Source organism: Leuciscus leuciscus, assembly GCF_965113295.1.
Source record: "Leuciscus leuciscus genome assembly, chromosome: 22".
Taxonomy (NCBI): Eukaryota; Metazoa; Chordata; class Actinopteri; order Cypriniformes; family Leuciscidae; genus Leuciscus; species Leuciscus leuciscus.
This window is the reverse complement of record NC_138746.1, coordinates 33,112,528-33,137,577: the sequence shown is the minus strand read 5'-3', so window position 1 is coordinate 33,137,577 and position 25,050 is coordinate 33,112,528. Positions and strand designations below refer to the sequence as shown.

The following is a 25,050-nucleotide window of genomic DNA, read 5'->3' as shown; positions in this document are numbered from 1 at the left end:
AAAGCATGAGGATTATTAAGAGGCCATGATTGATAAAGGCCAATGGTTGAAATTTGACCAGGACAATGTGGTTACACCCCCACTCTTTACAAGAAGTGCCATGGGATTTTTAATGACCACAGAGAGTCAGGACCTCAGTTTAACTTCTCATTTGAAGGACGGTGCTTGTTACAGTATAGTGTCCCCGTCACTATACTGGGGCGTTAGGACCCACACAGACCACAGGGTGAGCGCCCCACTCACTAACACCTCTTCCAGCAGCAACCTGGTTTTCCCAGGAGCTCTCTTATCCCAGGTACTGACCAGGCTCAACCCTGCTTAGCTTCAGTGGGCAACCAGTCTTGGGCTACTGGGTGATATGGCTGCACTATTTCAACCCAACATCCCACTCTTGCTTTTCTAATACCTTTATCATCTAAAACTGCTAGAGGGAACCAAAAAAATTATTAAAGCATTGACATCAGTCAGAAAGAAGGTGAAAGCAAAGGTCGGTCAAGGGGGCAGTGTTGGGGAAGGCTTATCTCGTTCTTTTCACTTATGTGTTGGAGGATGTGTGTGGGATTTCTTCTTGTTCATGGTGAAATATAGATGTTAAATGTATTTTCACAATTTGACCGCTCTAGTCACATGGTAATCAATGATCTCCTGCTTTTTTCAATGATGAGTTTGTTGAACCTCAACTTGATGCATAAAATCCTTCAGATACATTCATTTATTCATCTGGGGCTAAAATAATTGTCCTATAGTGAGCAGGATATATACAAATTTAGCGTATGGCTTCTGCAGGCATGTACTGTATTATTATGATGCCTGAATCCTCCTGAGCTCTTTACAATTTTACAATATAATTCTGTGGTGAAAAATGGAACTGCTGCGCTCTCTAATTAAGAGCCATTTCAGCTACGTCTATATTAATCTGCATCAGATCAGTAACTAGTTGGCATGTCTGTTCTTTGTATCAAATTAATGAAAGTTTGAATGTGATTAGCCTTTATATAGTTCTGTAGTTTTAGTTTTATGTTTGCTCTGGGAATAGAAATTACTTTCTTTTTCTCACCGGAATTCTTCAACAACTTGAAACATTTTAAAACAACATAAGGCAATAAATACTACATTAAGGCAATTCTAAGATGGCATTCTATGTGTGCCTATCAATCAACATCAGAGTGCCTCCATCAGGCTGAATAAAAAAGTCTGAATCTCTGCCAAAAGTGTGTCTGCATGTGTTGAGCGATTAGAATATAAAGCTTACGAAATGTTAATCAAACTAGCGCTAAGACCCAGAATCTACCCTACCTAAATTTAGGGCCAGGAGCCACTACCGCTCACTTGTCATCATGCCACACATGCACAAAGTCTAAAACTTTCCCCGGCCCTATGCCCTCAATCCATAGAGGCTCCTCATTACCATATAATTTGCATTTTTTTCAGGAGAAGTGGCCTAATTAATCAAGTGGCCATTTTATGTCTCATTAGTGCTCTCTTCTTGGATCCCCCAGCCAGGACACACCAGCCCACACACAGTCCATTATTCTTTCTGCCTTTCCTGAACACTTTCTCTAGACTCATTGTTTTTGTTTTTTTTGTTGTTGTTTTTTTATCAGTCCGTTTCAATTTATAATGAAGGCCTTTCACGTTTTGATTTTTCAAGAGCATAAGTAGGAATTCTGAGGATGCTGTTGTGATGCATGTGTTGTAAAAAAAGTTCAGTAAGTGGAAAAAGAGGAAATTCGGAATACACAGTCAGGGTGTGTTCACACTTGGCATGTTTGGTTGGATTAAAACGAACCCTGGTGCGATTGCTCTGTTAGTGCGGTTCATTTGAATAAGTGTGAACGCTGCCATCTGAACCCTGGTGCGCATCTAACAAGTGGACCAGGATTGCTGAAAAGATGGGTCTCGGTCCACTTCCAAACCAACTCTGGTGTGGTTTGAATGAAATATAAACTCAACACAGACCAAAGACATGTAAAAAAACAAAAACCCGACATGATGTCACAAGTTGCGACCCTAAAAAGTACAGAATGCTCATGCATACCTGTTTTCTCTCATCATAGTCGCGATGTTGCTCATCACAATAGTTGGGTACAGACCATTTGGTACATGGTCTAAAGCGCAGGGCGCAAGTTCACTTAGAGCGTGTCCGAATCCTCTTTTGCTAGTTTAACGTCGGGAAAAATGGTTGGCGCATGGTCTCATGGCGCAACTTTTTAGGGTTGTCCCTATTCTCTTATTGAGTAATGGGTGTGTTTTGGGATTTACGTGCGTTAAACCAATCAGAGTCTCATCTCTCATTCCCTTTAAATGCCAGTTGCGCTCGCGCCATGGCATATTCGCTATTTACATTACGGAATTTGATAGTGGAAAGACCAAACACGTCTCCAGAGCGCAAACGGATCTGCTCGTGCGCGAGGTAAAAGTGTGCAAGCAGACCATCTACGGGACAAGCCGGATTCCACCATATTTCTAGCGCAGAGCAGAGCGCAAGGCACTGCAGCGGGTGGTGAAAACCGCCCAGCGCATCACTGGGACTCCACTACCTGCCATCGAGCACATCCAGAGGAAACGCTGTCTGCATCGAGCTCGCAGCATCCTTAAGGACTCCTCTCACCCAGCCCACAGACTGTTTTCTCTCCTGCCCTCCAGCAGGCGTTTCAGGTGCCTCCGGACCAGGACCAGCAGACTAAAGAACAGTTTTTTCCCCAGAGCTGTCTCTTTATTAAACTCTAACCCTCATTGATCCCACTCCCCTCATATACTGATTGACTCTCCTCTCCCTCCTCACACCTGCCTCCATTTTGTTATTTGCAATACTATAATGTTCACTTGCACTGCTGACTGTTATTATAGTAACAACTGTTTACATATGCATCTTGCACTACTTACCTACTTACCTTGACTGGAATATGCTCAATTTGCACTGCCGATTTGCACTTTATTTATACAGTACCAATTGTTTACATATACATTTGCAATACCGTACTTTAACTGTAATATGCAATTACTTTCCACTGCACTTTTACTCGGATAGCTTCTGTCCAAACTTTATTTGCACTACTTTAAATCCATTGTTATACTGCTCATCTTAGCCTAACTTATTACATATATCTATCTGTAAAACTCTGTTTATAGTAATAGCCATCTATATATTATGCTCACATTCTGTTTATAGTAACAGCCATCTGTATATATATTCATAGTACATATTCACCTGTATACTCTGTTTATAGTAATAACCATCTGTATATTATGTTCATTGTACAGATCTATCTGTAAAAATTCTTTTTATAGTAATAGCCATCTGTATATTATATTCAGTACATATCTAGCTGTAAATTCTGTTCACAGTAATAGTAATATTATATTCATAGGACAAATCTATCTGTAAAATTCTGTTTATAATAGTATTTAACTCTATATTTATTCAGTACATATCCATGTCCTGCACTTATGGAACCACTGTATATCCTGCACTTGCTGCTATTGCACTTCTGGTTAGACCTAAACTGCATTTCGTTGCCTTGTACCTGTACTTGTGTAATGACAATAAAGTTGAATCTAATCTAATCTCTATGTACAATATTTGGCATGTTTGTGTGCTGGCTGTGCATCCCTGTGTGTTTAATAAGCAGAATGTACGCGTGTTGTTGACCCGCCTATAGGCGCACATTACTAACGCGCTCTTTAAATAACAAAAAATAAATATTGCGCCATTGACTTTAGACCAGGTTTCAGTTGGTCAATGGCTCAGTCTATTTCTGTTGCCTCAAAATAGCAATGCTCCAACAATGCGCCAGAACACACCTCGTTTTCAGACCAGCAGCCCATGGGCGCACAAATGGGCCTAAATGCATTTGCTATTTAAACAACGTGGCGCAGGACGTGAAAATGATAACTGCGTCAGTCTGAAACTAGCAAAAACCACTTGCCTCACGCTTGGTGCTGCATTGCGCTGGGTGTAAGATAGTGCCCATAGTCTCTTTAGGAGCTATAACATCTGATATATATTAAAATAAAAGTGATCAAAGTATTTTACAGCCATACTCTATTTTTTAAGCTCCCTCCCCAGCCCACCAAGAGTATTTTTCAAAACTAACCTGCAAACATTTTCTGTTAAGAATTTGTCATTGCATTGATGTCAAGGCCATGGAGACATTAAAGTATTAATTCACACACAGCAAAAAAAAAAGTTTAGGTCGTCAGGTCATGAGGTCACTTATTTCTAATGTGAGCAGATCAGCCAATCTAAATGTCTTGTACAGTAGCAAAAATAATTCTAGAGGTCAGAAAGAGGGGGGTTGGAGATTAATACATTTTCTTCTAATGTTTTTCCCTTGATGTCCTTGTCTCTTGCAGAGGAATTGAATGGGTTAGTTTGACTAGTTTTCTGTCCTTCGCCACCTCTGTTCCCAACAACCTTGGACTTGTGAGGAATGAACTGCAGCATGTGGACTTGCGCACAGGTAATGCACACACACTGACACACATTACACACTGGTATTTTATCCTGATTGTACATTGCTCGATCTCCTTAAAGTTGGGTGCATTCTGACTGTCAATGTTCATTGGTATCAGCTGGAATGAATTGTTCTGAAAGTGAATCCAATTATATTATTCCAGTGAGTCATTATCATTATAGCTGTGATTTCGATGCCACTGTTTCTTATTGAACTAGTTATTGTTATTGTCCTTTGTGTGAACGGGTCTTAACTCATCCCACATCACATGTGTGGCTTGTTATTATGGCTCTAAAGAGTGAGCAATGATTTGACCAGACAGGTGTGAATGACATCTGATCAGAACTCATCAATTTTTATATAATACCTTCAGATTAAAAACAACAAATTATGTCTAACCTTATAGGCCAAGTACATTTCACACTGTTATTGGCAAATTTTTTCCTGTATTTGCTTCATATGCATGGATCTTTTTGGAAATCTTATTGGGTCATGTGCATGAACACTGTGTAAAGTCAAGTTAAATACAATTTCATAAAAAAAAAAGAAAAAAAAGACATTATGTTAAATTACATTGCTCTCTGTTTTTGTTAATTACGCTTGTGTATCAATATGAGTTAGGTCATGCAGGCATTGCTTGGATACTCCAGTGAAAGAACTTAATGAATATTGATGCACTATAATCAGCTTATTCTCTGGATGATGAGCAGTCTCACACTTCAGTGTATCTGTGTTTCAGGCTATAAACTAGGCCTACTATGCAAATGTCACATTAAAATTTAATTAATTCATTAAAGCTGCAAGCAGCATTGATCGGGACCTCACACGTTAGTGCATATTTGGGGTGCGGGTGTGTTTTTGAGCATTCCTATACCTCTCAACAAGTACTTCCTGTTTCAAAATGCCTGTGAAGAGAGATGTGTTTGAAGTGTGTGAGTGGCGGTAGGAGTGTAGGAGAGAGAGCTTGTTGAAGGTGTGAGGGAATCAGGTCTAGAAGGAAGGTTGAAGAAGATCTTCTGCCTCTGTAAGGGGAGAGGAGGAGATTATTAGCTGTGGATGTGATTAGTCTGAGTTCCCAGATGTGTGAAGTTAAGAACTGACTGCTGATGGTTGTGGATTTGTCTGTGAAAAAATGTGCTAAAACTTCAGCTGTTAAAGAGGTGGTGGGAGGTAGTGGAGGGGCTGATCATTCTAGAGATCCACAGAGAAATAGAGAGGACCCAGACATACACTTTAGATATACAAAGACGGTGCAATCACATTACTATGAATAGGAGAAAGTTCAATGTGCAATATGGCAGAAGAAGTCCCAACTTCTAAATAAAAGAGCCAGTTGCTAGTTGGTAAAGTCATTGCATCACTGCAGCTGCCATTAGAAGCTTCGATTGCCATTGAAACAGTGTTTTGAGATGCGCATTGACTGGTCCAGCCTGAAATATAAGCTTTTTTTTTATTTATGCTATGAGCATTAGAAACAACATTCATGTCAGATATTGTTGCTGATTTTAAAAAATGTTATTTAAATGTGAGTGTGGCAAGTAGTTGAGATTTCAGGATTCCTACATTCAAATAAATAGGACTTGGATTGGAAATAAATTGGTCTTGGATGCCTGAAATATCTGCCCCGGAGGCTTTGCAAATATGGCCGCCGAGAAATTTTGACAGGCTAGCAGGATTGTGTCCTCTTCTGTGTGGGATGTTAGAGTGTTTTTGTAGAGAGAAATGTGCTGAAAACATGTTGAATGTGGACACAGATTATTAAAGCAGAAAAAGAAAATAGATACTTAAGTGCCTCATCTGTCTTTGCTTTGTGGACTCGCACAGGTTTTACCCGAGTAGGTCTTGACACAAGGAAGGCTCACATTGACATGGATTTCAATTAAATATATGGCTCATCAAAGCTTGTGTTAATACAGCTGTTCACGCCTTTATAATTAGCAAACCAAAACGCAATAGCACACAAATGACTTTAATCGAAACTACTGCCGGCGGGACAGTTCGGCACTTAAGTGCAATAGATATAACAAGCAAAAAAAATAACGGTAACACTTTACTTAAAGCCTTTATGTATAATGCATTATAAAAGTATTGATGCTTTGTAATGCACTGTATAATGCATTGTATGGTCTAAATAATTGTAACCAGAATTATAATACATTATATAATACACATTTAGAAAGTATAATGCATAAAAAAAATGCCAAACAATCAATTTCAGATGTAGGAAGGCATCTGTGAATATTATAATGCATTTTAACTTTAGTTACAATTATTTATGAAAAGATAGAATGCATTATAACTTACATTATGAATATCTTTATAATGCATTATACATAAAGGCTTTAAGTAAAGTGTTACAAAAATAACAAATAGCTGCTTCTTGCTGACAGACATTATTATAACAAACAAATACAAAATTAAAATAAAAAATAGGAAAAAGCAATAAACAGTAAAACAAATAAATCCTCTCTAGCAGCAAATATTCATCTTAACGACAGAAACGGGCTATTAAGCAAACACTTATGTGGTACTGCCGTCTCCTCTTAATAGCTTTTCCTAGAATTGTTTAAGCATAAACAAACGTTTGAAAATAAATATAAAGTTTTTAAGTATTTGGTATGGTTTGATAAACTCTATATCAAATACAAAAATCTGAAGGGCTGTTTAAACACTCTTTGGGCCCTATTTTAATGATCTAAAGCTCATGGTCTAAAGCACACGGCACAAGTTCACTTAGAGCGTGTCCGAATCCACTTTTGCTAGTTTAACGACGGGAAAAATGGTCGGCGCACCAAGGCATGGTCTAAAAGGGTTGTCCCTATTCTCTTAATGAGTAATGGGTGTGTTTTGGGATTTACATGCGTTAAACCAATCAGAGTCTCATCTCCCATTCCCTTTAAATGCCAGTTGCGCTCACGCCATGGCAGATTCGCTATTTACATGACTGAATTTGATAGTGGAAAGAACGAACGCGTCTCCAGAGCGCAAACGGATCTGCTCGTGCGCGAGGTAAAAGTGCGCTAGCAGAACATCTACGGGACAAGCCGGATTCCACCATATCTTTATGTACACAATAATAATCTTTTACATTGTAATCCTTTTAATTATAAATATTTTGCATGTTTGTGTGCTGGCTGTGCGTCCCTGTGTGTTTAATAAGCAGAGTGTACGCGTGTTGTGGACCCGCCTATAGGCGCACATTACTAACGTGCTCTTTAAATAACAAAAAATATATATTGCGCCATTGACTTTAGACCAGGTTTCAGTTGGTCAATGGCTCAGTCTATTTCTGTTGCCTCAAAATAGCAACGCTCCAACAATGCGCCAGAACACACCTCGTTTTCAGACCAGCACGCCCATGGGTGCACAAATGGGCCTAAATGCATTTGCTATTTAAACAACATGGCGCAGGACGTGAAAATGATAACTGCGTTGGGCTGAAACTAGCAAAAAACACTTGCGTCGCTGGATTGCGCCGGGTTTAAGATAGGGCCCTTTGACTTCTTTTCTTTGACTTTCAGATTCCGCAGCTTGTTATGTTTGCTGGAGCCACATTGACCACATTATTTCTGTCTTTCTCTAAGCGCCACCTACTGTCAAAGCGTGAATTTGCATTTTCATTAATTCGGTCTCCTTCACTCCTTCCGCCATGCTTGTTTACGTTGGGGTTGTTGACATCAGAATACACATCTTTTTATCTCTTTTACACAGCATACACACAGTGTTGTTAAATTTAACAGGCTGATGTAAAAAGTATTGTAAAAATCGAAACAATTCGTAATAAGGTATCTAGAATCATTTACGATATTTTAAAGTGCCCATGATAACAATACCATGCATGTTCATTACTGCGATACATCATATTACAGGAGACCAGCACATGTCTACTGAGTTGAAGTGGTTTATATTCATTCTGTTTTATGTTTACAGAACTTTACTTGTTTACGACAGCTTGCTTGTGACAGCCTGATAGAGTGTTTTCTGGGTCATCTGTGTGCGTGTGTGGATGGTGTACGGCATGCAAATCCTGACATGGCCTTTTCATCAGTGTTTTGTTGTTGTTGATGTTGTTAACTCTCCTCCACAGTCTGCACTCTTTTGGTTGATTAGCTCCCTGTCTTCATTAGAACAGGACCTTAATTAGGCCACTCTTTCCATACAAACTTTGTCTCAGTGAATATCACACACTTGCACACACTTACACAATCCTTCACACACTAGCTAAACACTTGACAATCTGGAGAGCAAATCAGGGCTCTGCAAACTCTCAAATCATTGAGTCGAGAGAGTTGGAGATTGCCAAATATAAAGGTCAATCGACTTGATTTTAGCATGTCGTACATTTATATTTATTTAGCATTGAAAGGTTGCTTACTTGCCTATATTTCATGATGTTTCAGTCGATTTTACACATTTTAGTCTGTCAATACTTAAACTAGTAAAATGTGTACAAGCTTATATAACAATAACATGTTAACTAATGTAAGTAAGAATAGGCCTAAATGACTTAAGATGATATCCTCCAAACTCGATGAAAAGCAGAGGAATGAAGCTTGATGGTTTATTTATCGACGTGATGGGGGCGTTTACAGATTTGGACGATTACCGTGTGATTAGCTTATGCTTCGCGTGGGTGTGTTCACATTCAAAATAATGAGCTCAGACGCCAAAGATTGTTGGTTTCATATGTATTACAGAGAAACAGAGAAAATGTGTTTTCCATATGAATTACTTCATTTAAAAGTAGACACTTCAATCTTTCTAAAGACATATCTCTCATGTCTGTGAGGCAAGTATTCGCTGAATTTCGGGAACATTTTCGGACGCATTTCAGATAAAAAGTTCACAGAGACGGCAGAAAGCACACCCTGTTTAATTTCTTTATTTTACAAAAGCACAACGCTTTGTTGTTATTGTGAGTGTACTCAAAAGTAAACCCTTTACAATTTCGAATGATGTATTAAAAATTGAGTATTTTAAGTCGATTTAGCTGCTATATGTGGAAAATATCCACCAAAATGCACCGGCACGTTCGTCGACCCCAGGGGGTTACTTACATCAAATAACTTTCATTGTAACTCAACCACAGACACAAGTTAAACACTGAGTGAAAGTCTTGGATGCAGTTCCAAGCAACATAACATTTTGTGACTGAGATAGACCGTATAAACAGTATACTGTACTCAACATATGTCAATTATAGCACCCACATAAAAATCCACAATATACTGATGGTACTTTTTACCTCCCATTATTTCTGCGGGAAAATTAATTTGCTATGGTGCTATTACCATTGTAGTGGACAGCAGGCAGAGAGGATGGCACATTTTGAATTTCCATTTCCACACAACGGTGTGGAAAGGTTTCAATATAATGGGATTGGAGTTTCGTGGACAACACAAACAAATGCCTTTTGCCTTCAGATAAAGCGACATCTCTCAATCACAGATCGACCCCCTCAATCACAGGGACTGCTTTCCCCCCCAATTCTAATGATCATCAATTCCGTAGGAAAAACTCCCAGGAAAAACTAGTTTACCATAAGGCTGAAGCCACAAAGAAAGGACAGATCTTCACAATTCTTCAAAGTTCAACCATCATGTTTTGAGATGTTTTCAGCACAATGCCTAGGTTAATCTACAATTGGTTTGAAAAGTGAGCTATGCATAGGTATAACGTTGATGCTGTTCTAGCTGTGAACTGTGATCATATGTACAGCTGGCTAATCAGAGGTCTGTAAGGTGTTTATTGAGTTTGAACTTGTTTTGAGGATGGCAGTATTGGCATCTTGCTGCGCTGCTCTCAGACGAGAGATGTTTGCTGAGAGTCACAAAAGAAAAAGGACTTAATGGACTTAAATGGACATGGTTTGTGCATGTTTTATATAAATGACTTACCTCGGGTATGTGGTCGCTCATTTAGAATACGAATTCATTAACATTAGAACGAAGTTAAGAACAAATTCATGTGGGTACGCACGTTTTGTGAATTAGGCTGAAAGGTTTCGTGAGAAGTTCAAATGTGCGTATAAATATGAATAATGTACGCAATTAATGAATGAGACCCATTGCTCTTATGTACATCAGCCGTACAACTCCACAACACCTGACTGTTCTGCTGTTACTAGAGTTGTGAATGTCTTTCAACAGCGAATGTATGCACAAATAACATAATCTATTCTCCCACACTTGCCCTTCACTGTGTTATAGGTTGCCAGTTTTTTTTGCAGTGCAATTTTGTGCTGAAAAAGGACATGCATGATTTATTAACCATCTCTCTTTAAATGTTGCTTCATAACACTCCTCCAAACAATCAGGTCCATGTGAAGTATTTGGAGAAAAATGAGCAGTTAGAAAGACAATGAAGCAATAAGTAATTTAAGGCAGTGTGTTACAGTGATTTATTTTTGGCCACGGGATGTTTATATAGGTAATAAATGTAAACAAAAAAATAAGCGAGCAAATTCGGACACTTGACATCTTCAACCAATGGACACTTTGTTCCCAAGGTTCTTTGCGTTTGCAAAAGAGTCTCTTTCAAACGGTCAGATCCGCACAAGGTTCACACACATACAATCCAGTGGCTCTCAGACCTGGTGTGTCTCTGATTTACCAAACATCATTTATATCATTGGTAGAAGTGCCAAATCCTGAACTGGATGTGACTGAAGTGTAATAAATAAATTGTCTGCTCCTGCAAAATAGTGTGAATGATGAACAAGTGAGAGATTTCAGACACCAGTTGACACCAAAATGGCTCAGTTAATTGTTTTATGTTATTTTAAGAAAAACTCTTTCCTGCATTTGTTTGCAGATACTGTACCACTTGGTTTGATATTTTGTTTTATAATTTGATGACATTGACATTTTTAAGTGTGTCTTAAGTGTCCAAATAGTTTCACTGTCAGAATAATTAGACTGTGTGTCCACCAAAGCATTTTTCCCCCAGAGGCCAGCATCATTTAAAAAAAAAAAAATTAATAAGAGCGCTGCATATTTACCAAAGCCAGAAGCGTGACAAGGTGCTGCACGCTTGGTGTTTTCTTTTCTTTTTCTTTTTGCTGGTCAATGAGAGATGAAAAATGTTCCACTATGGGTAAAAATGCAGGACCTGTCGCTTTTTACCCAGCTGTCCAATCACAGTGGAAGAGGGACAAATATTACATTGACCAACCGTCTCACCCTGCTTGTACAACAATGGAGAATTTACAGAGTATTAATATAAAAAATAATGCTTGGAAGAAAGTTTCGTTAGCCATGGGTTTACCAGGTAAGCAGTTAAACACTGCACTTCCCAGCTGGCCCTTTTCAGAAGCGCGCCTCAGCTAAAACCACTTTGCTGGACACACGGCCTAAATCTACCATACAAAGCAGTCCCATAATTTGTATGTTTCGTTTTATACTTAAAGGGATACTTCACCTCTGGAAAGATGAATGTGTATTTAAAATGGGTCATTTATGTAGAAGAAATGTGAAATTATTTTTGAATTTGGAGCTTTCTAGACTGAGAAAAGCCAGAAAATGTATTTTTTGCTCATGTGGATGAAAGACAACAACTCCCAGAATGCACTTGCTTCGCTGCCCTAGGAGGCCACTCCCAAGCCACGCCTACCGGTAAGAGAGTGCAGTTTAAAACAACAAGGCTAGGCTACTAGTGAGGCTCCTTGACGATTTCGAGATCGCCCAAAATGTCCGGGATTCGGCTTTTGCGTTCTACAGTCGCCATTCATTGTTTACTGTGGCGAGCAGGACGAGGCTGAGGGGCGCGGGAGAACGATGCGAGCAGGACGAGGCTGAGGGGCGCGGGAGAACGGCGCGAGGCCGGTGGCGTGATTACTGAGACGCACAGGTCTCGTATCTCTCACGGAGGAGCGGGAATTTTCTTAGCAATGTTAAAACACACATCAACCGATCACTTGTTTAGCGTTCATGTAAACACTACATTCAGATTCACCAATCGAAATGAATTCAGTTTGATTGAAACAAAAGGTGTGCTTGTAAACAATGAATGGCGACTGCAGAAAGCAAAAGCCGAATTCCGGACATTTTGGGCGATCTCGACGGCCGGACATGTCCGGGAAAAAGAGGATGGTAACCCCTACTACTCAGCTTTCTCCTACTACTCAGCTTTCTCCACAGAGCAAGAGCCTGTTAGCTTACCTTCCAAAAAAAGACGGCTGACACTGTGTACATTCTGTGAGTGAGATCCCACCCTCTATGGGCGGGAACATGCGGGACAGCCCCTACTACTGGCTGTAGTCTTTAGCCTCTGGCCAAAAAATCCTCCGATGACGCAAAATTACGATTTTTGCGTCATCGGAGGATTTTTTTCCAGACAAAAAAAACATAAATCTCTCGTCTCAGGGGGATATGAGGGAGGGAAGCATGGTCATTCGAAAATACTACAGGTGTAGGTAGAGGTAGAGGAAATGGCACAAATCAAAAGACGCATCTGACCTGAGTATGTATCAATCTCTCCTCTCCTCCTTTTCTGTTGATGTTCATGCTGCAAAATCTTCATACTTCCACAACAAGATCAACAGCTCCTCCAACACACGATTACTCTTCAAGACATTCAACTCTCTCCTCTGTCCACCTCCACCACCACCCGCCTCCTCCTTAACTGCTGACGATTTTGCGCACTTCTTCACCAACAAAACAACAGCTATCAGCAGTCAGTTCTCAGCTCCACACACACAGGAACCCAGACCGACCCCTTCCACAGCCAATACCCCTCTGTCCTCCTTTTCTTCGCTAACCGAGGAAGAAGTATCTACACTTCTCCTCTCCAGTCACCCTACCACCTGCCCGCTTGACCCCATCCCCTCACACCTTCTACAAGCCATCTCTCCCACACTTCTACCATCACTCACACACATCATCAACTCATCCCTCCATACTGGCACCTTCCCTACAGCATTCAAGCAGGCTCGGGTTACTCCACTGCTCAAAAAACCCACGCTAAACACATCATTTGTAGAGAATTACAGACCTATCTCTCTCCTACCATTCATTGCGAAGACACTTGAAAGAGCTGTCTTCAACCAACTAACATCCTTCTTGTCTCTAAACAACCAGCTGGATGTCAACCAATCTGGCTTCAAGAAAGGACATTCAACTGAGACTGCATTACTGTCAGTCACAGAAGCCCTACGGATCGCAAAAGCTGCTTCTAAATCTTCAGTCCTCATTCTCCTGGATCTGTCTGCTGCCTTCGACACGGTGAATCATCAGATCCTTATGTCCACCCTCTCATCACTGGGCATCACAGGAACTTCACTCCACTGGTTTGAGTCCTATCTCACAGGTAGGTCCTTCAAGGTCGCATGGAGAGGTGAGGTATCCAGAGCACATCAGCTGACCACAGGTGTTCCCCAGGGTTCAGTTCTTGGTCCCCTCCTCTTCTCCATCTACACCACATCACTGGGACACATCATACAGGCACACGGTTTTTCCTACCACTGCTATGCTGATGACACGCAGCTCTTCCTCTCCTTTCAACCAGATGATCCCACAGTAGCTGCACGGGTCTCAAGCTGTCTGGCGGACATCTCCACATGGATGAAGGAACATCACCTGCAGCTCAACCTGGCAAAGACTGAGCTTCTCGTCCTCCCTGCCAATCCGTCTCTACAGCACGACTTCACCATCCAGCTAGAGTCATCATTAATCACCCCATCAAGATCGGTCAGAAATCTTGGTGTAACGTTTGATGACCAGCTGACCTTCACAGATCACATTTCAAAGACAGCTCGATCATGCAGGTTTGCACTGCACAACATCAGGAAAATCAGGCCTTTCCTAACTGAGCATGCAACACAACTTATCGTCCAGGCCCTGGTCATCTCTAGGCTTGACTACTGCAATGCTCTTCTGGCTGGACTTCCAGCATGTGCAACCAAACCCCTACAGATGATCCAGAATGCTGCAGCTCGTCTTGTCTTCAACGAGCCCAAGAGGGCCCACGTCACTCCTCTGTTCATCTCTCTGCACTGGCTACCTCTCGCTGCTCGCATCAAGTTCAAGGCACTGACGCTTGCTTACAGAACTATCACAGGCTCAGCTCCCTCCTACTTTCACTCACTCCTACGAGTCTACATCCCTACCAGACACCTACGATCGGTCAATGAGCGACGTCTCGTGGTTCCATCACAGAAAGCCACAAAATCACTTTCCAGAACATTCTCATTCACAGTTCCATGCTGGTGGAACGCTCTCCCCACCCTCATCCGGGATGCAGAATCCATGACAACATTCAAAAGACAGCTGAAAACCAATCTCTTCCGTGAGCACTTAACCTTATAGAAAAAAAAAAAAAAAGAAAAAAAAACCCTTTCCCTTTGAAACATCACTTATCAGGCTTATGCTACTCTGAATAATACCTGAACATCGTATTTTGAGCACTTCTTGCGTTGTTGTTGCTTTTGCCTCTTTATGATGACTCGCTGAATTTTGTCCTAATTTGTAAGTCGCTTTGGACAAAGGCGTCTGCTAAATGACTAAATGTAAATGTAAATGTACAGGTTTTCTACTAATACAAAGCTTAATGCTAAATCCTGAAGTATCCCTTTAAGAGAACATTCATTTATTTATTGTTTGTTTGTTTGAATAATGAATATTTTGTGCTTTCTCTCTCAGGGCGGTGCTTTGCATTTCGAGGTGAGCGTGGGAATGATGAACCAGCCATTGAAATGATTAAAGTGTCACATCTGAAGTAAGTAACATAAATTCTTCTCACTCTGGCGCAAACACCTCAGTGAGCACTTAAACACCTTTCCCTCATCAGTGGTGTCAAATACGGACATGCACAAACTACTCTCTGTAATTATTTGGTGTTATCTGGACGGTGTCTGGGGTGCACGTTCACCATCTGTCTACTTCCACTCTCACATTGCAGTACTTCAGCACGGGGACGTCCTGAGTGATGTCTCATTCCTTAACCTTGCAGCAGAGGGGATTTTATTTATTGTTTGCCATCGTTTCAAAACTATCTCCTTTATCACTTTCCAAACTGCAGTTTGAAACCGTTCAGTCAAGCATGAGCAAGTCAGTGTCTGCTGGTTGTCAGCCAACCCTAAAGACACCTTTTCACTGTTTACAACAAATGACAGACAATATTGATTTCTGTTGGAGAGTCTCACAGTGACTGTGTAGCTCTGTGAATGTGAATGTGAATTTTTAGATCCAAGTTGAAATATTTACACCGTATTGCAACCCTTACAAATGGGTGTGATGCGTTCAATTCAAATCAAGACTATGCCCACAAGGTGAAAATAATCCATAATATTTTTTTTCTTAAACCCTAAAATCCTGCTAGAGTGGATGTTTATGAACTAAGAAGTCCAAAACAATTATTTACATTGTTTAGCATTGTGTCGTAGTGGTTCCTAATATTGTTAATAAATTGGCTGGCAACCACTGGTCTAGTCTAGAGCAACACATTACATAAAACATTGAATTAAAATAATTTAATGCACAGCTAGCCGTGGATTATCCCGCTTATACTTTGATTGGAAATGACCGTCGGGTATTTTAGCTATGAATCATTAAATCTAGTGATATCTATATGAATCATTCTGCCTACTTTAAATAAGACAGAGATAAAATAGTTAAGATTACTTTTTTATTTTGTATTTTTTAAAGAGAGTTTGTGCGTGTGTATTACCTGTGTTTGTCTGATGTCTCTGAATTGCAAATATTTTCAGCACCGATGGAATAATGTACTAAAAAGTGAAGCTGTGAGTGTAATTACTTTAAAATCAGCAATGCTACTCACTTGTTGCTGAAAAATGTAATGTAGCAAATCAGTAGCGAAGCTATTTACCCAACATAGAACGGTGAATAAATTGACTACTAATGGTGCATATGTAATGGTGCAGAAAGGCTTTGTTGGTCAGTCATTCATCTATTCATTTTATTAACCTATATAGAGACTATATTTCGGGCATAAGCCAGAAAACACCCTGGACAAATGGACAGTCCATCACAGAGCTAACACAGCCGTACATTCACACTGACACAAACACACATTCACACTATGGACAATTTAGTTTCTCCAATTCACCTATGCTGCCTGCTTTTTGGATTATGGGGGAAATTGGAAAACCCGGAGGAAACCCACGCCAACATAGGGAGAACATGGGAACACAGAAAGGCCTCCTGGCTCAAACCAGGGACATTCAAATTCAAATCAGCTTTATTGGCATGACTTGTAGAGTATTGCCAAAGCACTGGCCATTACATAAGCAATGAACAAATAATCAATAACGTCAAGTAAACAAATACATTAATGCATTTTTGTAAACAAGAAAAAACAAGAAAAAAATTATTAAGACGATTCAAATAAATGATAAAAAAGCTTTGTAGATTTGTACCTACATTCAGACATGTTAAGAATATTTCTGACTTTAGTTAACTTTAGACCCTCTTGATGTGAGACAACAGTAATACCCACTGAGCCTCTGTCCCAGCCGGTCAGTCAGTTAATCAATGCTAACTTTAATGAAGCCAGATTATGAAACGGTCTACATAAGTTTGATATGCTTACTTTTAATGTAGGATACTCTTTTTTCCAGAAATGTCAGGTATAGTCCAGAGGATGAAGTAAATGTATGTGTACATGGTCTTGTTTAGGCAGTACCTGGTGGTGGTGTTCAGAGATAAACCTCTGGAGCTCTGGGATGTCCGCACAGGAACACTGCTGCGCGAGATGGCCAAGAACTTCCCTACTGTCACTGCCCTGGTACGGTATCAAACTCACACTGCTCTTCTGCTTATTGCTTTAATAGTTGCTTATTGTTTTGAACTTCTATGTATCTGTCCGTCTGCATTACTGTTGAGCTTTTTTAATTTGCACTGCAGTTTTATTACAAGTTTTTGAACTGAGAGATTTCTCTGAATCTTTCTCTGCAAAGAGACTGGCTTTATCACCACACAAACCCATTGAAGGGTGAAGTCGCTGTGGGGTTTTGACTGCAAGGCCAGTAAACATTGTAATGGTGCCGCTAGCGATGACTCTCAAATAACCCCAACAATAACCTTAGTAATAAATGCAGTCTCTCTCCCGGCAACCTGTCTGCCAGCTCATTTGCATCTTGATTACTTCCTAGGGGTAAAATCTGTGCCGGCGACTTCTAGCGATCAGAAATTACAGAGTTTGAAGTGCTTTTAAAGCACAGTAATATCTAGGTAGCATTTGGCAGACATAGGAAAATTGGGGAATGTTTGATCCGTTACGCCCCATAGAATCCAAAGAGACCAGATTCATGATTCTAAGCAAATGGTTTTTGAAATTATAAGAAAATAGACATTTACTCTAATTGTGATCAGTTGGTGGCACTGCTCCAAAACTGGCGATAACAAGTTTCATGAAGTAGCGGAGATGTATTTCACAGTTATAGTTGTTGCTGCATTATTCCTTTAACATTCAACCTAAAAAGAAGCCAAAAAAAAAAAAATACACACCAGGTGAATTGGGAAAAGAACATTTAACTAATAGATATCACCATACTTGATTAAAGAAGGTATTTTTTATCAGTCCATAAATCAGAAATTACTGTCAGCCAAAAAAAAAAAAAAAACACATTTCCAAAATGTAATATAAAATTAGACAAATTATATATGAGCAGACACCTCTGTAAAAACCTTCAAAATATAAAATAAAACTGTAAAGGCAATACTGCATGAATATCTGAGTTTGCTTGAGGGAAAATCCTCATAAACCACTCTCACCTATTACTGATCTCCACAAAAGATTGTATGCTTCTTCAGAATCATATGTTGCACATCCTAATTTGAACGCCTAATAATAATAATAATCCTATCAAAAACAATAGGGTTTATGACCAAATGCAGTTAATGACCCCCTTTAAAGAAAACATTTAATCCTCCATCAAATATTTTCACCAATATTCTTTGAGCATTTGCTTACTTTAAAACTGTCTGTGACTCATGATAGCATTTCTTTGTGTGTAAACAGGAGTGGTCTCCTTCGCATAACCTTAAAAGTCTGAAGAAAAAGCAGCTTGCTGCGCGCGAGGCCATGGCCAGACAGACCACCCTCGCGGATGCGGAGCAGAGCAGTGTCGAGTCCTCGGTCATCAGGTCTGACGGAGTCAAAATCACAACTGTCATCATTTACTCTTCTTCTTCTTCTTCTTCTTCTTCTTGTTTTTCCTGCAGAACACACGCAAAAGAAAGATTTATTGAAGAATGAAAACATGCAATGTCAAGCTCCGAAATTTACATAAAAGCAGCATAAAATTACTATAACTCCTGAACTGTATTACAAAACTTCTAATGTACACAGAGATTTATAATTAATTTAAAAAAATGATTTGGACCATTTCAGACCCTACACTGGAATTGAAGTCCCCTCTCCTCTGCAGCTCAAATGTTATTTGAGCTGACGCACATTCAGACTTGAAGATGCATTGCACCATGTTTGATGACATTGATAACATTGGTTCTGCTGTGACCAGCTGTGCCTTGGCAAGCTTGAACATGCTGAAGTATGAATGAGATTATAGTGGAGGGGAACACTTTCAGTGCACTTAGAAAACAGAGTAAAAAACTTGAAGGATGACTTCAAGTGACTTCAATGACATGCAATGCTTTTATTCAACTTTTTGAGCTTTTTGTCATTGCCAACTCTCCACTGTTGTTGTATAGAAAAATGTGGACAGTATGTTCTTCAGCATTTTGTATTTTGTGTTCCATGAAAGAAATTAAGTAACCGAGGTTTGGAATTATATGATGGGTAAATTATAGATTTTTTTAAGGTTTTGTCTTTTTTTTTTTTTTTGCTAGAGTCTTGCTTTGATTCACTAATCACTGGTACTTTGGTACACACTCCAGTCTAATTGGTTTGCTGTTTGGATCAGAACTCTTAACAACTCTGTGTTGCTGTCTGTCAGTATGTTGCAGGACGCTGAGAGTAAGTCTGAAATGGGTCAGGGCATATCGGCTCGAGAACACTTTGTGTTTACTGACACAGACGGCCAGGTCTATCACATCACCGTGGAAGGCAACAGCGTGAAGGATGGGGCACGTATTCCACCTGATGTGAGTGTCCTTATGTGTTTTACTTCTTAGTTCTGATCTACTGTCTTAAAATAACTTATTCTTAATCATAATATGGTAAGTTTCTATTGATATCGAAGGCTATATGCTTAATATGTAGCTCTGATTGACACATTTTGTATCGGGGGTCCCTGCTCCATGTCTCTATTGGCCTAAGGGATCCTTGCCCTGAAAAACATTGAAGACCCCTGCTTGGACATATCATAATTATTTTGATAACTTATTGTCGTATGGTCTATAGTTGCTTTGTACTAGGATTGATGAAGATCTGGCAAATTATTATTAATACACGCCCTAATAATAACAATAAACAGAGCAGTTCCAGAGGGTCTCGCACAATCTATCTATTGGCCCTTAATATACATCTGGAAATATCTAATCTATGTCAACTGTCAATGTCACATATCAACATCATCACGACATTGTCAAGAAATTTCTTGGGATTTTTAGACAATTTCCTTTGTTTTGAATAGAACCTTGTATGAAGCAAGATAAAATAATAATAATACATGCATGTAATGCATGTGATATTAAAAATGTGGGTTCATTTTAGTTTAGGGTCCAATTCTCGCTATTAACTAGTTGCTTATTAGCATCCGTATTACTAGTATATTGGGTATTCATGAGTACTTATAAAACACATATTAATGCGTTATTCTGCCTGACCTTATTCTACATCTCTGAATCCTAGCCAATACCTAAACAACAACTAACTAACTATTAATAAAGCAGTGATAAGGTGAGAGTAAGGTTAGTAAATATTGATAATTGGACCCTAATCTAAAGTGTGACCAAAATGTGGTCATGTGTTCAGCTAGTCAGTCAAATGATCTGTATGTTTTTGGTGACAATTCGATATATGAAAGCTAAAAATCAGTTTGAAACCATCCTGTACACTCAATTTATTCCTCATTTTGAATGCTAGATTTCCACACAATTTTTGTGAGAAAGTGAATGTCGCACCCAGTTAATCCAAAATAATTGCTTAGTACATCAACTTTTATTTTTGTATTCCTATAGCTTGTTTTGTCCCATCGCTCAGATAATAATCAGTCATACATGAAAGCAGATTCTGTTTTCAGATGAACATTTTGTAAAGTCCTAGATACAGAATGTCATGAATACAGCTGTACACACTCTTCTGAATGGATCAAAGGAGTTTTCAAACATTTCCTTCTAATGTTGAAAAATCTGCAGTTATAAACTTTTGAGATGAAAGAGGAAGATGGAGAGAAAATTGCTCCCTTCATCCTCATTATCCTTTTATCTCCTGCAGGGCTTTTTTTTTCACAAGCCACAATGCCTATTTCTGATCGGTTGTTCAGATCCATTTGCTTTTTATTTCACTGTTCGTGTTTGAGTTTGTAAGCGACCCATATACTGTACGTTTTCAGCATAACCAGTGACACAAGAACTCATATTCTTGGCCACCAGTGTCACGCTCCCTGTTCATTTGTTGCATTAATTCTGTTCATTCAACTGTAATTTCTATTAAAAAATAAGAGGAAGGAAAATACTAAACAAAGAAGATGATATGAAGATGTGAAATGAATAGACTGAGAACTTTATGTTATTAGATAAAAACATAAGGACAAAGTTTTCCTTTGGGGATATTTGCAGTTGAAAAAATGTAATCTTAATATTTAGCAATATATTTTATTGTAGTACTCAGCGTATTTCAAAATGTTTAAAATCGCTATGTAGATATATTACTAAATATGTGTTCTGAATTTGTTTAATCTGTTGGCATTTGTCATCACTCTTTGGACTCTATTTTAACGATCTAAGCCCATGGTCTAAAGCGCAGAGCGCAAGTTCACTTAGGGCGAGTCCGTATCCACTTTTGCTAGTTTAATGACGGGAAAAATGGTTGGTGCTCCCGGCGCATGGTCTAAAAGGGTTTTCCCTATTGTCTTATTGAGTAATGGGTGTGTTTTGGGATTTACATGCGTTAAACCAGTCTCATCTCCCATTCCCTTTAAATGCCAGTTGCGCTCACGCCATGGCAGATTCGCTATTTACATTACGGAATTTGATAGTGGAAAGACCAAACACGTCTCCAGAGCGCAAACGGATCTGCTCGTGCGCGAGGTAAAAGTGCGCTAGCAGAACATCTACGGGACAAGCCGGATTCCACCATATCTCTATGTACACAATAATAATCTTTTACATTGTATTCCTTTTATTTGAAATATTTGGCATGTTTGTGTGCTGCTGTGCGTCACTGTGTGTTTAATAAGCAGAGTGTACGCGCGTTGTAGACCCGCCTATAGGCGCACATTACTAACGTGCTCTTTAAATAACAAAAAAATTATAAAATATTGCGCCATTAGACCAGGTTTCAGTTGGTCCATGGCTCAGTCTATTTCTGGTGCCTCAAAATAGCAACGCTCCAACAATACACCAGAACACACCTCGTTTTCAGACCAGCAGCCCATGGGCGCACAAATGGGCGCAAATGCATTTGCTATTTAAACAACATGGCGCAGGACGTGAAAATGATAATTGCGTCGGACTGAAACTAGCAAAAAACACTTGCGTTGCGCTTGGCGCTGCATTGCACCGGGTGTAAGATAGGGCCCCAAATGTTTTAGGTTGGAGTTGAACTTTGTTTTTCCTTAAAACCTTTTCTTTTAATGCAACATCGTGACAGCTCTATAGGTGTTGTGGCATATTAGCTGTGTGCTATGTCTTTTATGCAAGAAACTAAATGTCTTTTCTCTTTCAGGGCAGTATGGGGAGTATTGCCTGTATTGCATGGAAAGGAGACACTCTAGTTCTGGGAGATGTAGATGGAAACCTCAATTTTTGGGACCTAAAGGCCCGTCTTTCAAGGTATACATCACTAATAACTCAGCAAGTCAAACATGTCTCCAGTCATGTACGTGCGCAAACTGATTTAATTCCAAAACTTGTTGAACTCTTTACTGAACTGAAGTGACACATCATAAGGGACTGAGTTGAGAAAAGTACAACTGTGTTCATCACACACTCTTTTACCGTGTTGATATAATGTCACACTCATTTATATTGTTCAGGGGTGTACCTACACACCGCGGGTGGGTGAAGAAGATTCGTTTTGCTCCAGGGAAAGGCAACCAAAAACTTTTAGTGATGTACACAGACGGAGCTGAGGTCTGGGATACCAAAGAGGTGTGTGTGTTGTTTATTTTATTATGTATTTATTTTTTTATTTTTTCAAAAAAAGCATCACTACTTAATTTTAACATGCAGATACAGAAGCACCACCGCTTCATTTTGCATCAAGTCCTTATGAAGCAAGTGCCACCATCTTAGCAGTTCCCCATAGCAGCCATTTTCTATCCAGCTGAAAAAGCTAAAAAAAGCTGATTTAACTCTTTCAAGGGTTTTTGACAAAATACAATATTTTATATCCTGGGAAACTCTGAAGTGTGTTTGTTGCTATATAATGTATACACAACAGTTACAGTAGTTCCGGTCCTCAAATTGATTTGGATGAGAGGCCTTTGTGAGTGCTGATGATTTCAGTGTTTGGACTTTTCACTGCCTGTATTTTTCTTGAAAGATAATGCTGTCACACACACACACACACACACACACACACACAGGTGCAGATGGTGAGCAGCATCAGAGTGGGGCGTAACGTGAGTTATAGGATTCTGGATATCGACTGGTGCACGTCAGATAAAGTGGTGCTGGCATCAGATGACGGCTGTGTGAGAGTGCTGGAGATGGCCATGAAGTCTGCCAGTTACAGAATGGATGAGCAGGATCTGACAGGTGAGGGTTTTTGCCTGAAAAAAATGTCACAGTTTCAAATGACTGAAATGGATTTTAATCATGACAGCTCTCCCGGTAGTTTATAAAATATTTTATTTATGTAAATGGAATGTACATATGTTTGGCGGACTAGATTTGCTACACTGCTTCTAAGGGCGGCACAATTATGACAAAAATCATAATTGTCGATTATTCCCTTGAAATTGTAATTGCAATTATTAATTATGATTATCACAATTTACATTGAATGTTTTGAATAGCTTTATACCAGTGATTCTCAACTTGCTTTGCCAGGGGATCCACATATTCCCATGGTCATCAAGCCCAACGTTTTAGGAATTATAGTATATGCCTATTATAATACATTTGTTTACACAACAATTGTTGACACACACACACACACACACACACACACACACACACACACACACACACAAGTACTGTCCCCCTTTACTTAACATACACATAAATTGTAAGAATATGACTTCTGCTAGAGAGTGAATGTTTTTGTGTGAACTGTCCTTTTAAGAGCACTAAAAGTCAATGGGAAGTCCTCATTAGAATAGCTGATAAATGTGTCGGGGACCAGTCATCCTTCATGTTTCTATGTGCATATGCTGACACTTAATTTATGAAATTTGGTTAAGTGGGTCATGCCATCAGACAGACTTGTTGATGTAGAATAGACTGTGATGTATGCGTGGCTCTGTGGTGTCTGTTTCAGATCCAGTATGGTGTCCCTATCTTCTGCTGCCACGTGCTGCTCTCACGCTGAAGGCCTTTCTGCTGCTGCAGCCGTGGTGCGACACATTCACCATGGACATCTCTCAAATGTGCGTGACGGCTGCATTATTCTGTCACATCCGTTTCCATTCAGAAGTCATTCACAGCACATTTTCATCCAGTCTGTTGTGATAACTATGTCTTCACTGAAACCGGTGACAAAATCTGAACAGAACAAAAGCCTAGTTAAAGAAAAAAAAAAATCTGCATCCATAAAAGAAAACTTTTCGTAACATTTTAGTTTGGGGTCCAGTTGTCACCAAAAACTAGTTGCTTATTAGCATACATATTCGTTCTAACTGCTAATTAAACTATTAATAAGCAGTAATTAGGAGTTTATTGAGGCAAAGGTCATATTTAATAGTGAGAATTGGACCCTAAACTAAAGTGTGACGAAACTTTTAGTACTTTCTTTTTGGTACTTGCTGATTTCATCAGTTTTCCAGCACAGTACAGAGAGGCTGATGGATTGAAGATAGTCTATTTATTTTCATGAAATGTCAACCCCATTAATAACATCAAATACAAGACACAATAACTGATCACCAAGGCTTCATAAAATCAAAATATATTATTTACCCTTACTCTTACAACCAGGAATCATATCATTGACCCAATTAGTTTAGTAAACAGTAAAAAAATGGCATTGTAATCGAGTGTGCACAGCAGTGACAGGAATGAACCAACACTCTTTCCTAGTTTTATACACATAAACATGACTTTTCATGTATAACCCGTCCCATTAATAACTTAACATGCTTCCAAGTTGAAGGCTTTGACATTTACTATTTATAATCCTCACTATGTTACATGTTCCCTGCAGTTACAAAAATGGCATATTGTTTCATATGCATCCACTTACTTTGTTTCCTGTTTGAAATATTTACTAATAATTCATTAATATCCATGAAATGGAATTTCCCACCGGACCCTTGTGATTGTGGAAAACCTGGAAATATCAGGAACTC

General features: G+C 39.4%; 2 protein-coding genes across 2 annotated transcripts in view; both read left to right on the top strand.

The window, feature by feature from the left end:
• Window positions 1-25,050, top strand: part of LOC309487074 (exportin-5-like) — a 449,972-nt gene that overhangs the window by 329,000 nt on the left and 95,922 nt on the right. The gene's annotated exons all lie outside the window — the stretch shown is intronic.
• The window catches only part of wdr11 (WD repeat domain 11), a 101,309-nt gene that overhangs the window by 58,177 nt on the left and 18,082 nt on the right, over window positions 1-25,050 (top strand). Inside the window, exons 12-20 of the mRNA XM_082154597.1 lie at window positions 4,357-4,463; window positions 15,095-15,170; window positions 17,090-17,198; window positions 18,435-18,559; window positions 19,372-19,519; window positions 22,266-22,372; window positions 22,576-22,690; window positions 23,128-23,299; window positions 24,024-24,132. Of these exons, the coding sequence (XP_082010723.1) occupies window positions 4,357-4,463; window positions 15,095-15,170; window positions 17,090-17,198; window positions 18,435-18,559; window positions 19,372-19,519; window positions 22,266-22,372; window positions 22,576-22,690; window positions 23,128-23,299; window positions 24,024-24,132 (1,068 nt within the window). The remainder of the gene's footprint in view (window positions 1-4,356; window positions 4,464-15,094; window positions 15,171-17,089; window positions 17,199-18,434; window positions 18,560-19,371; window positions 19,520-22,265; window positions 22,373-22,575; window positions 22,691-23,127; window positions 23,300-24,023; window positions 24,133-25,050) is intronic.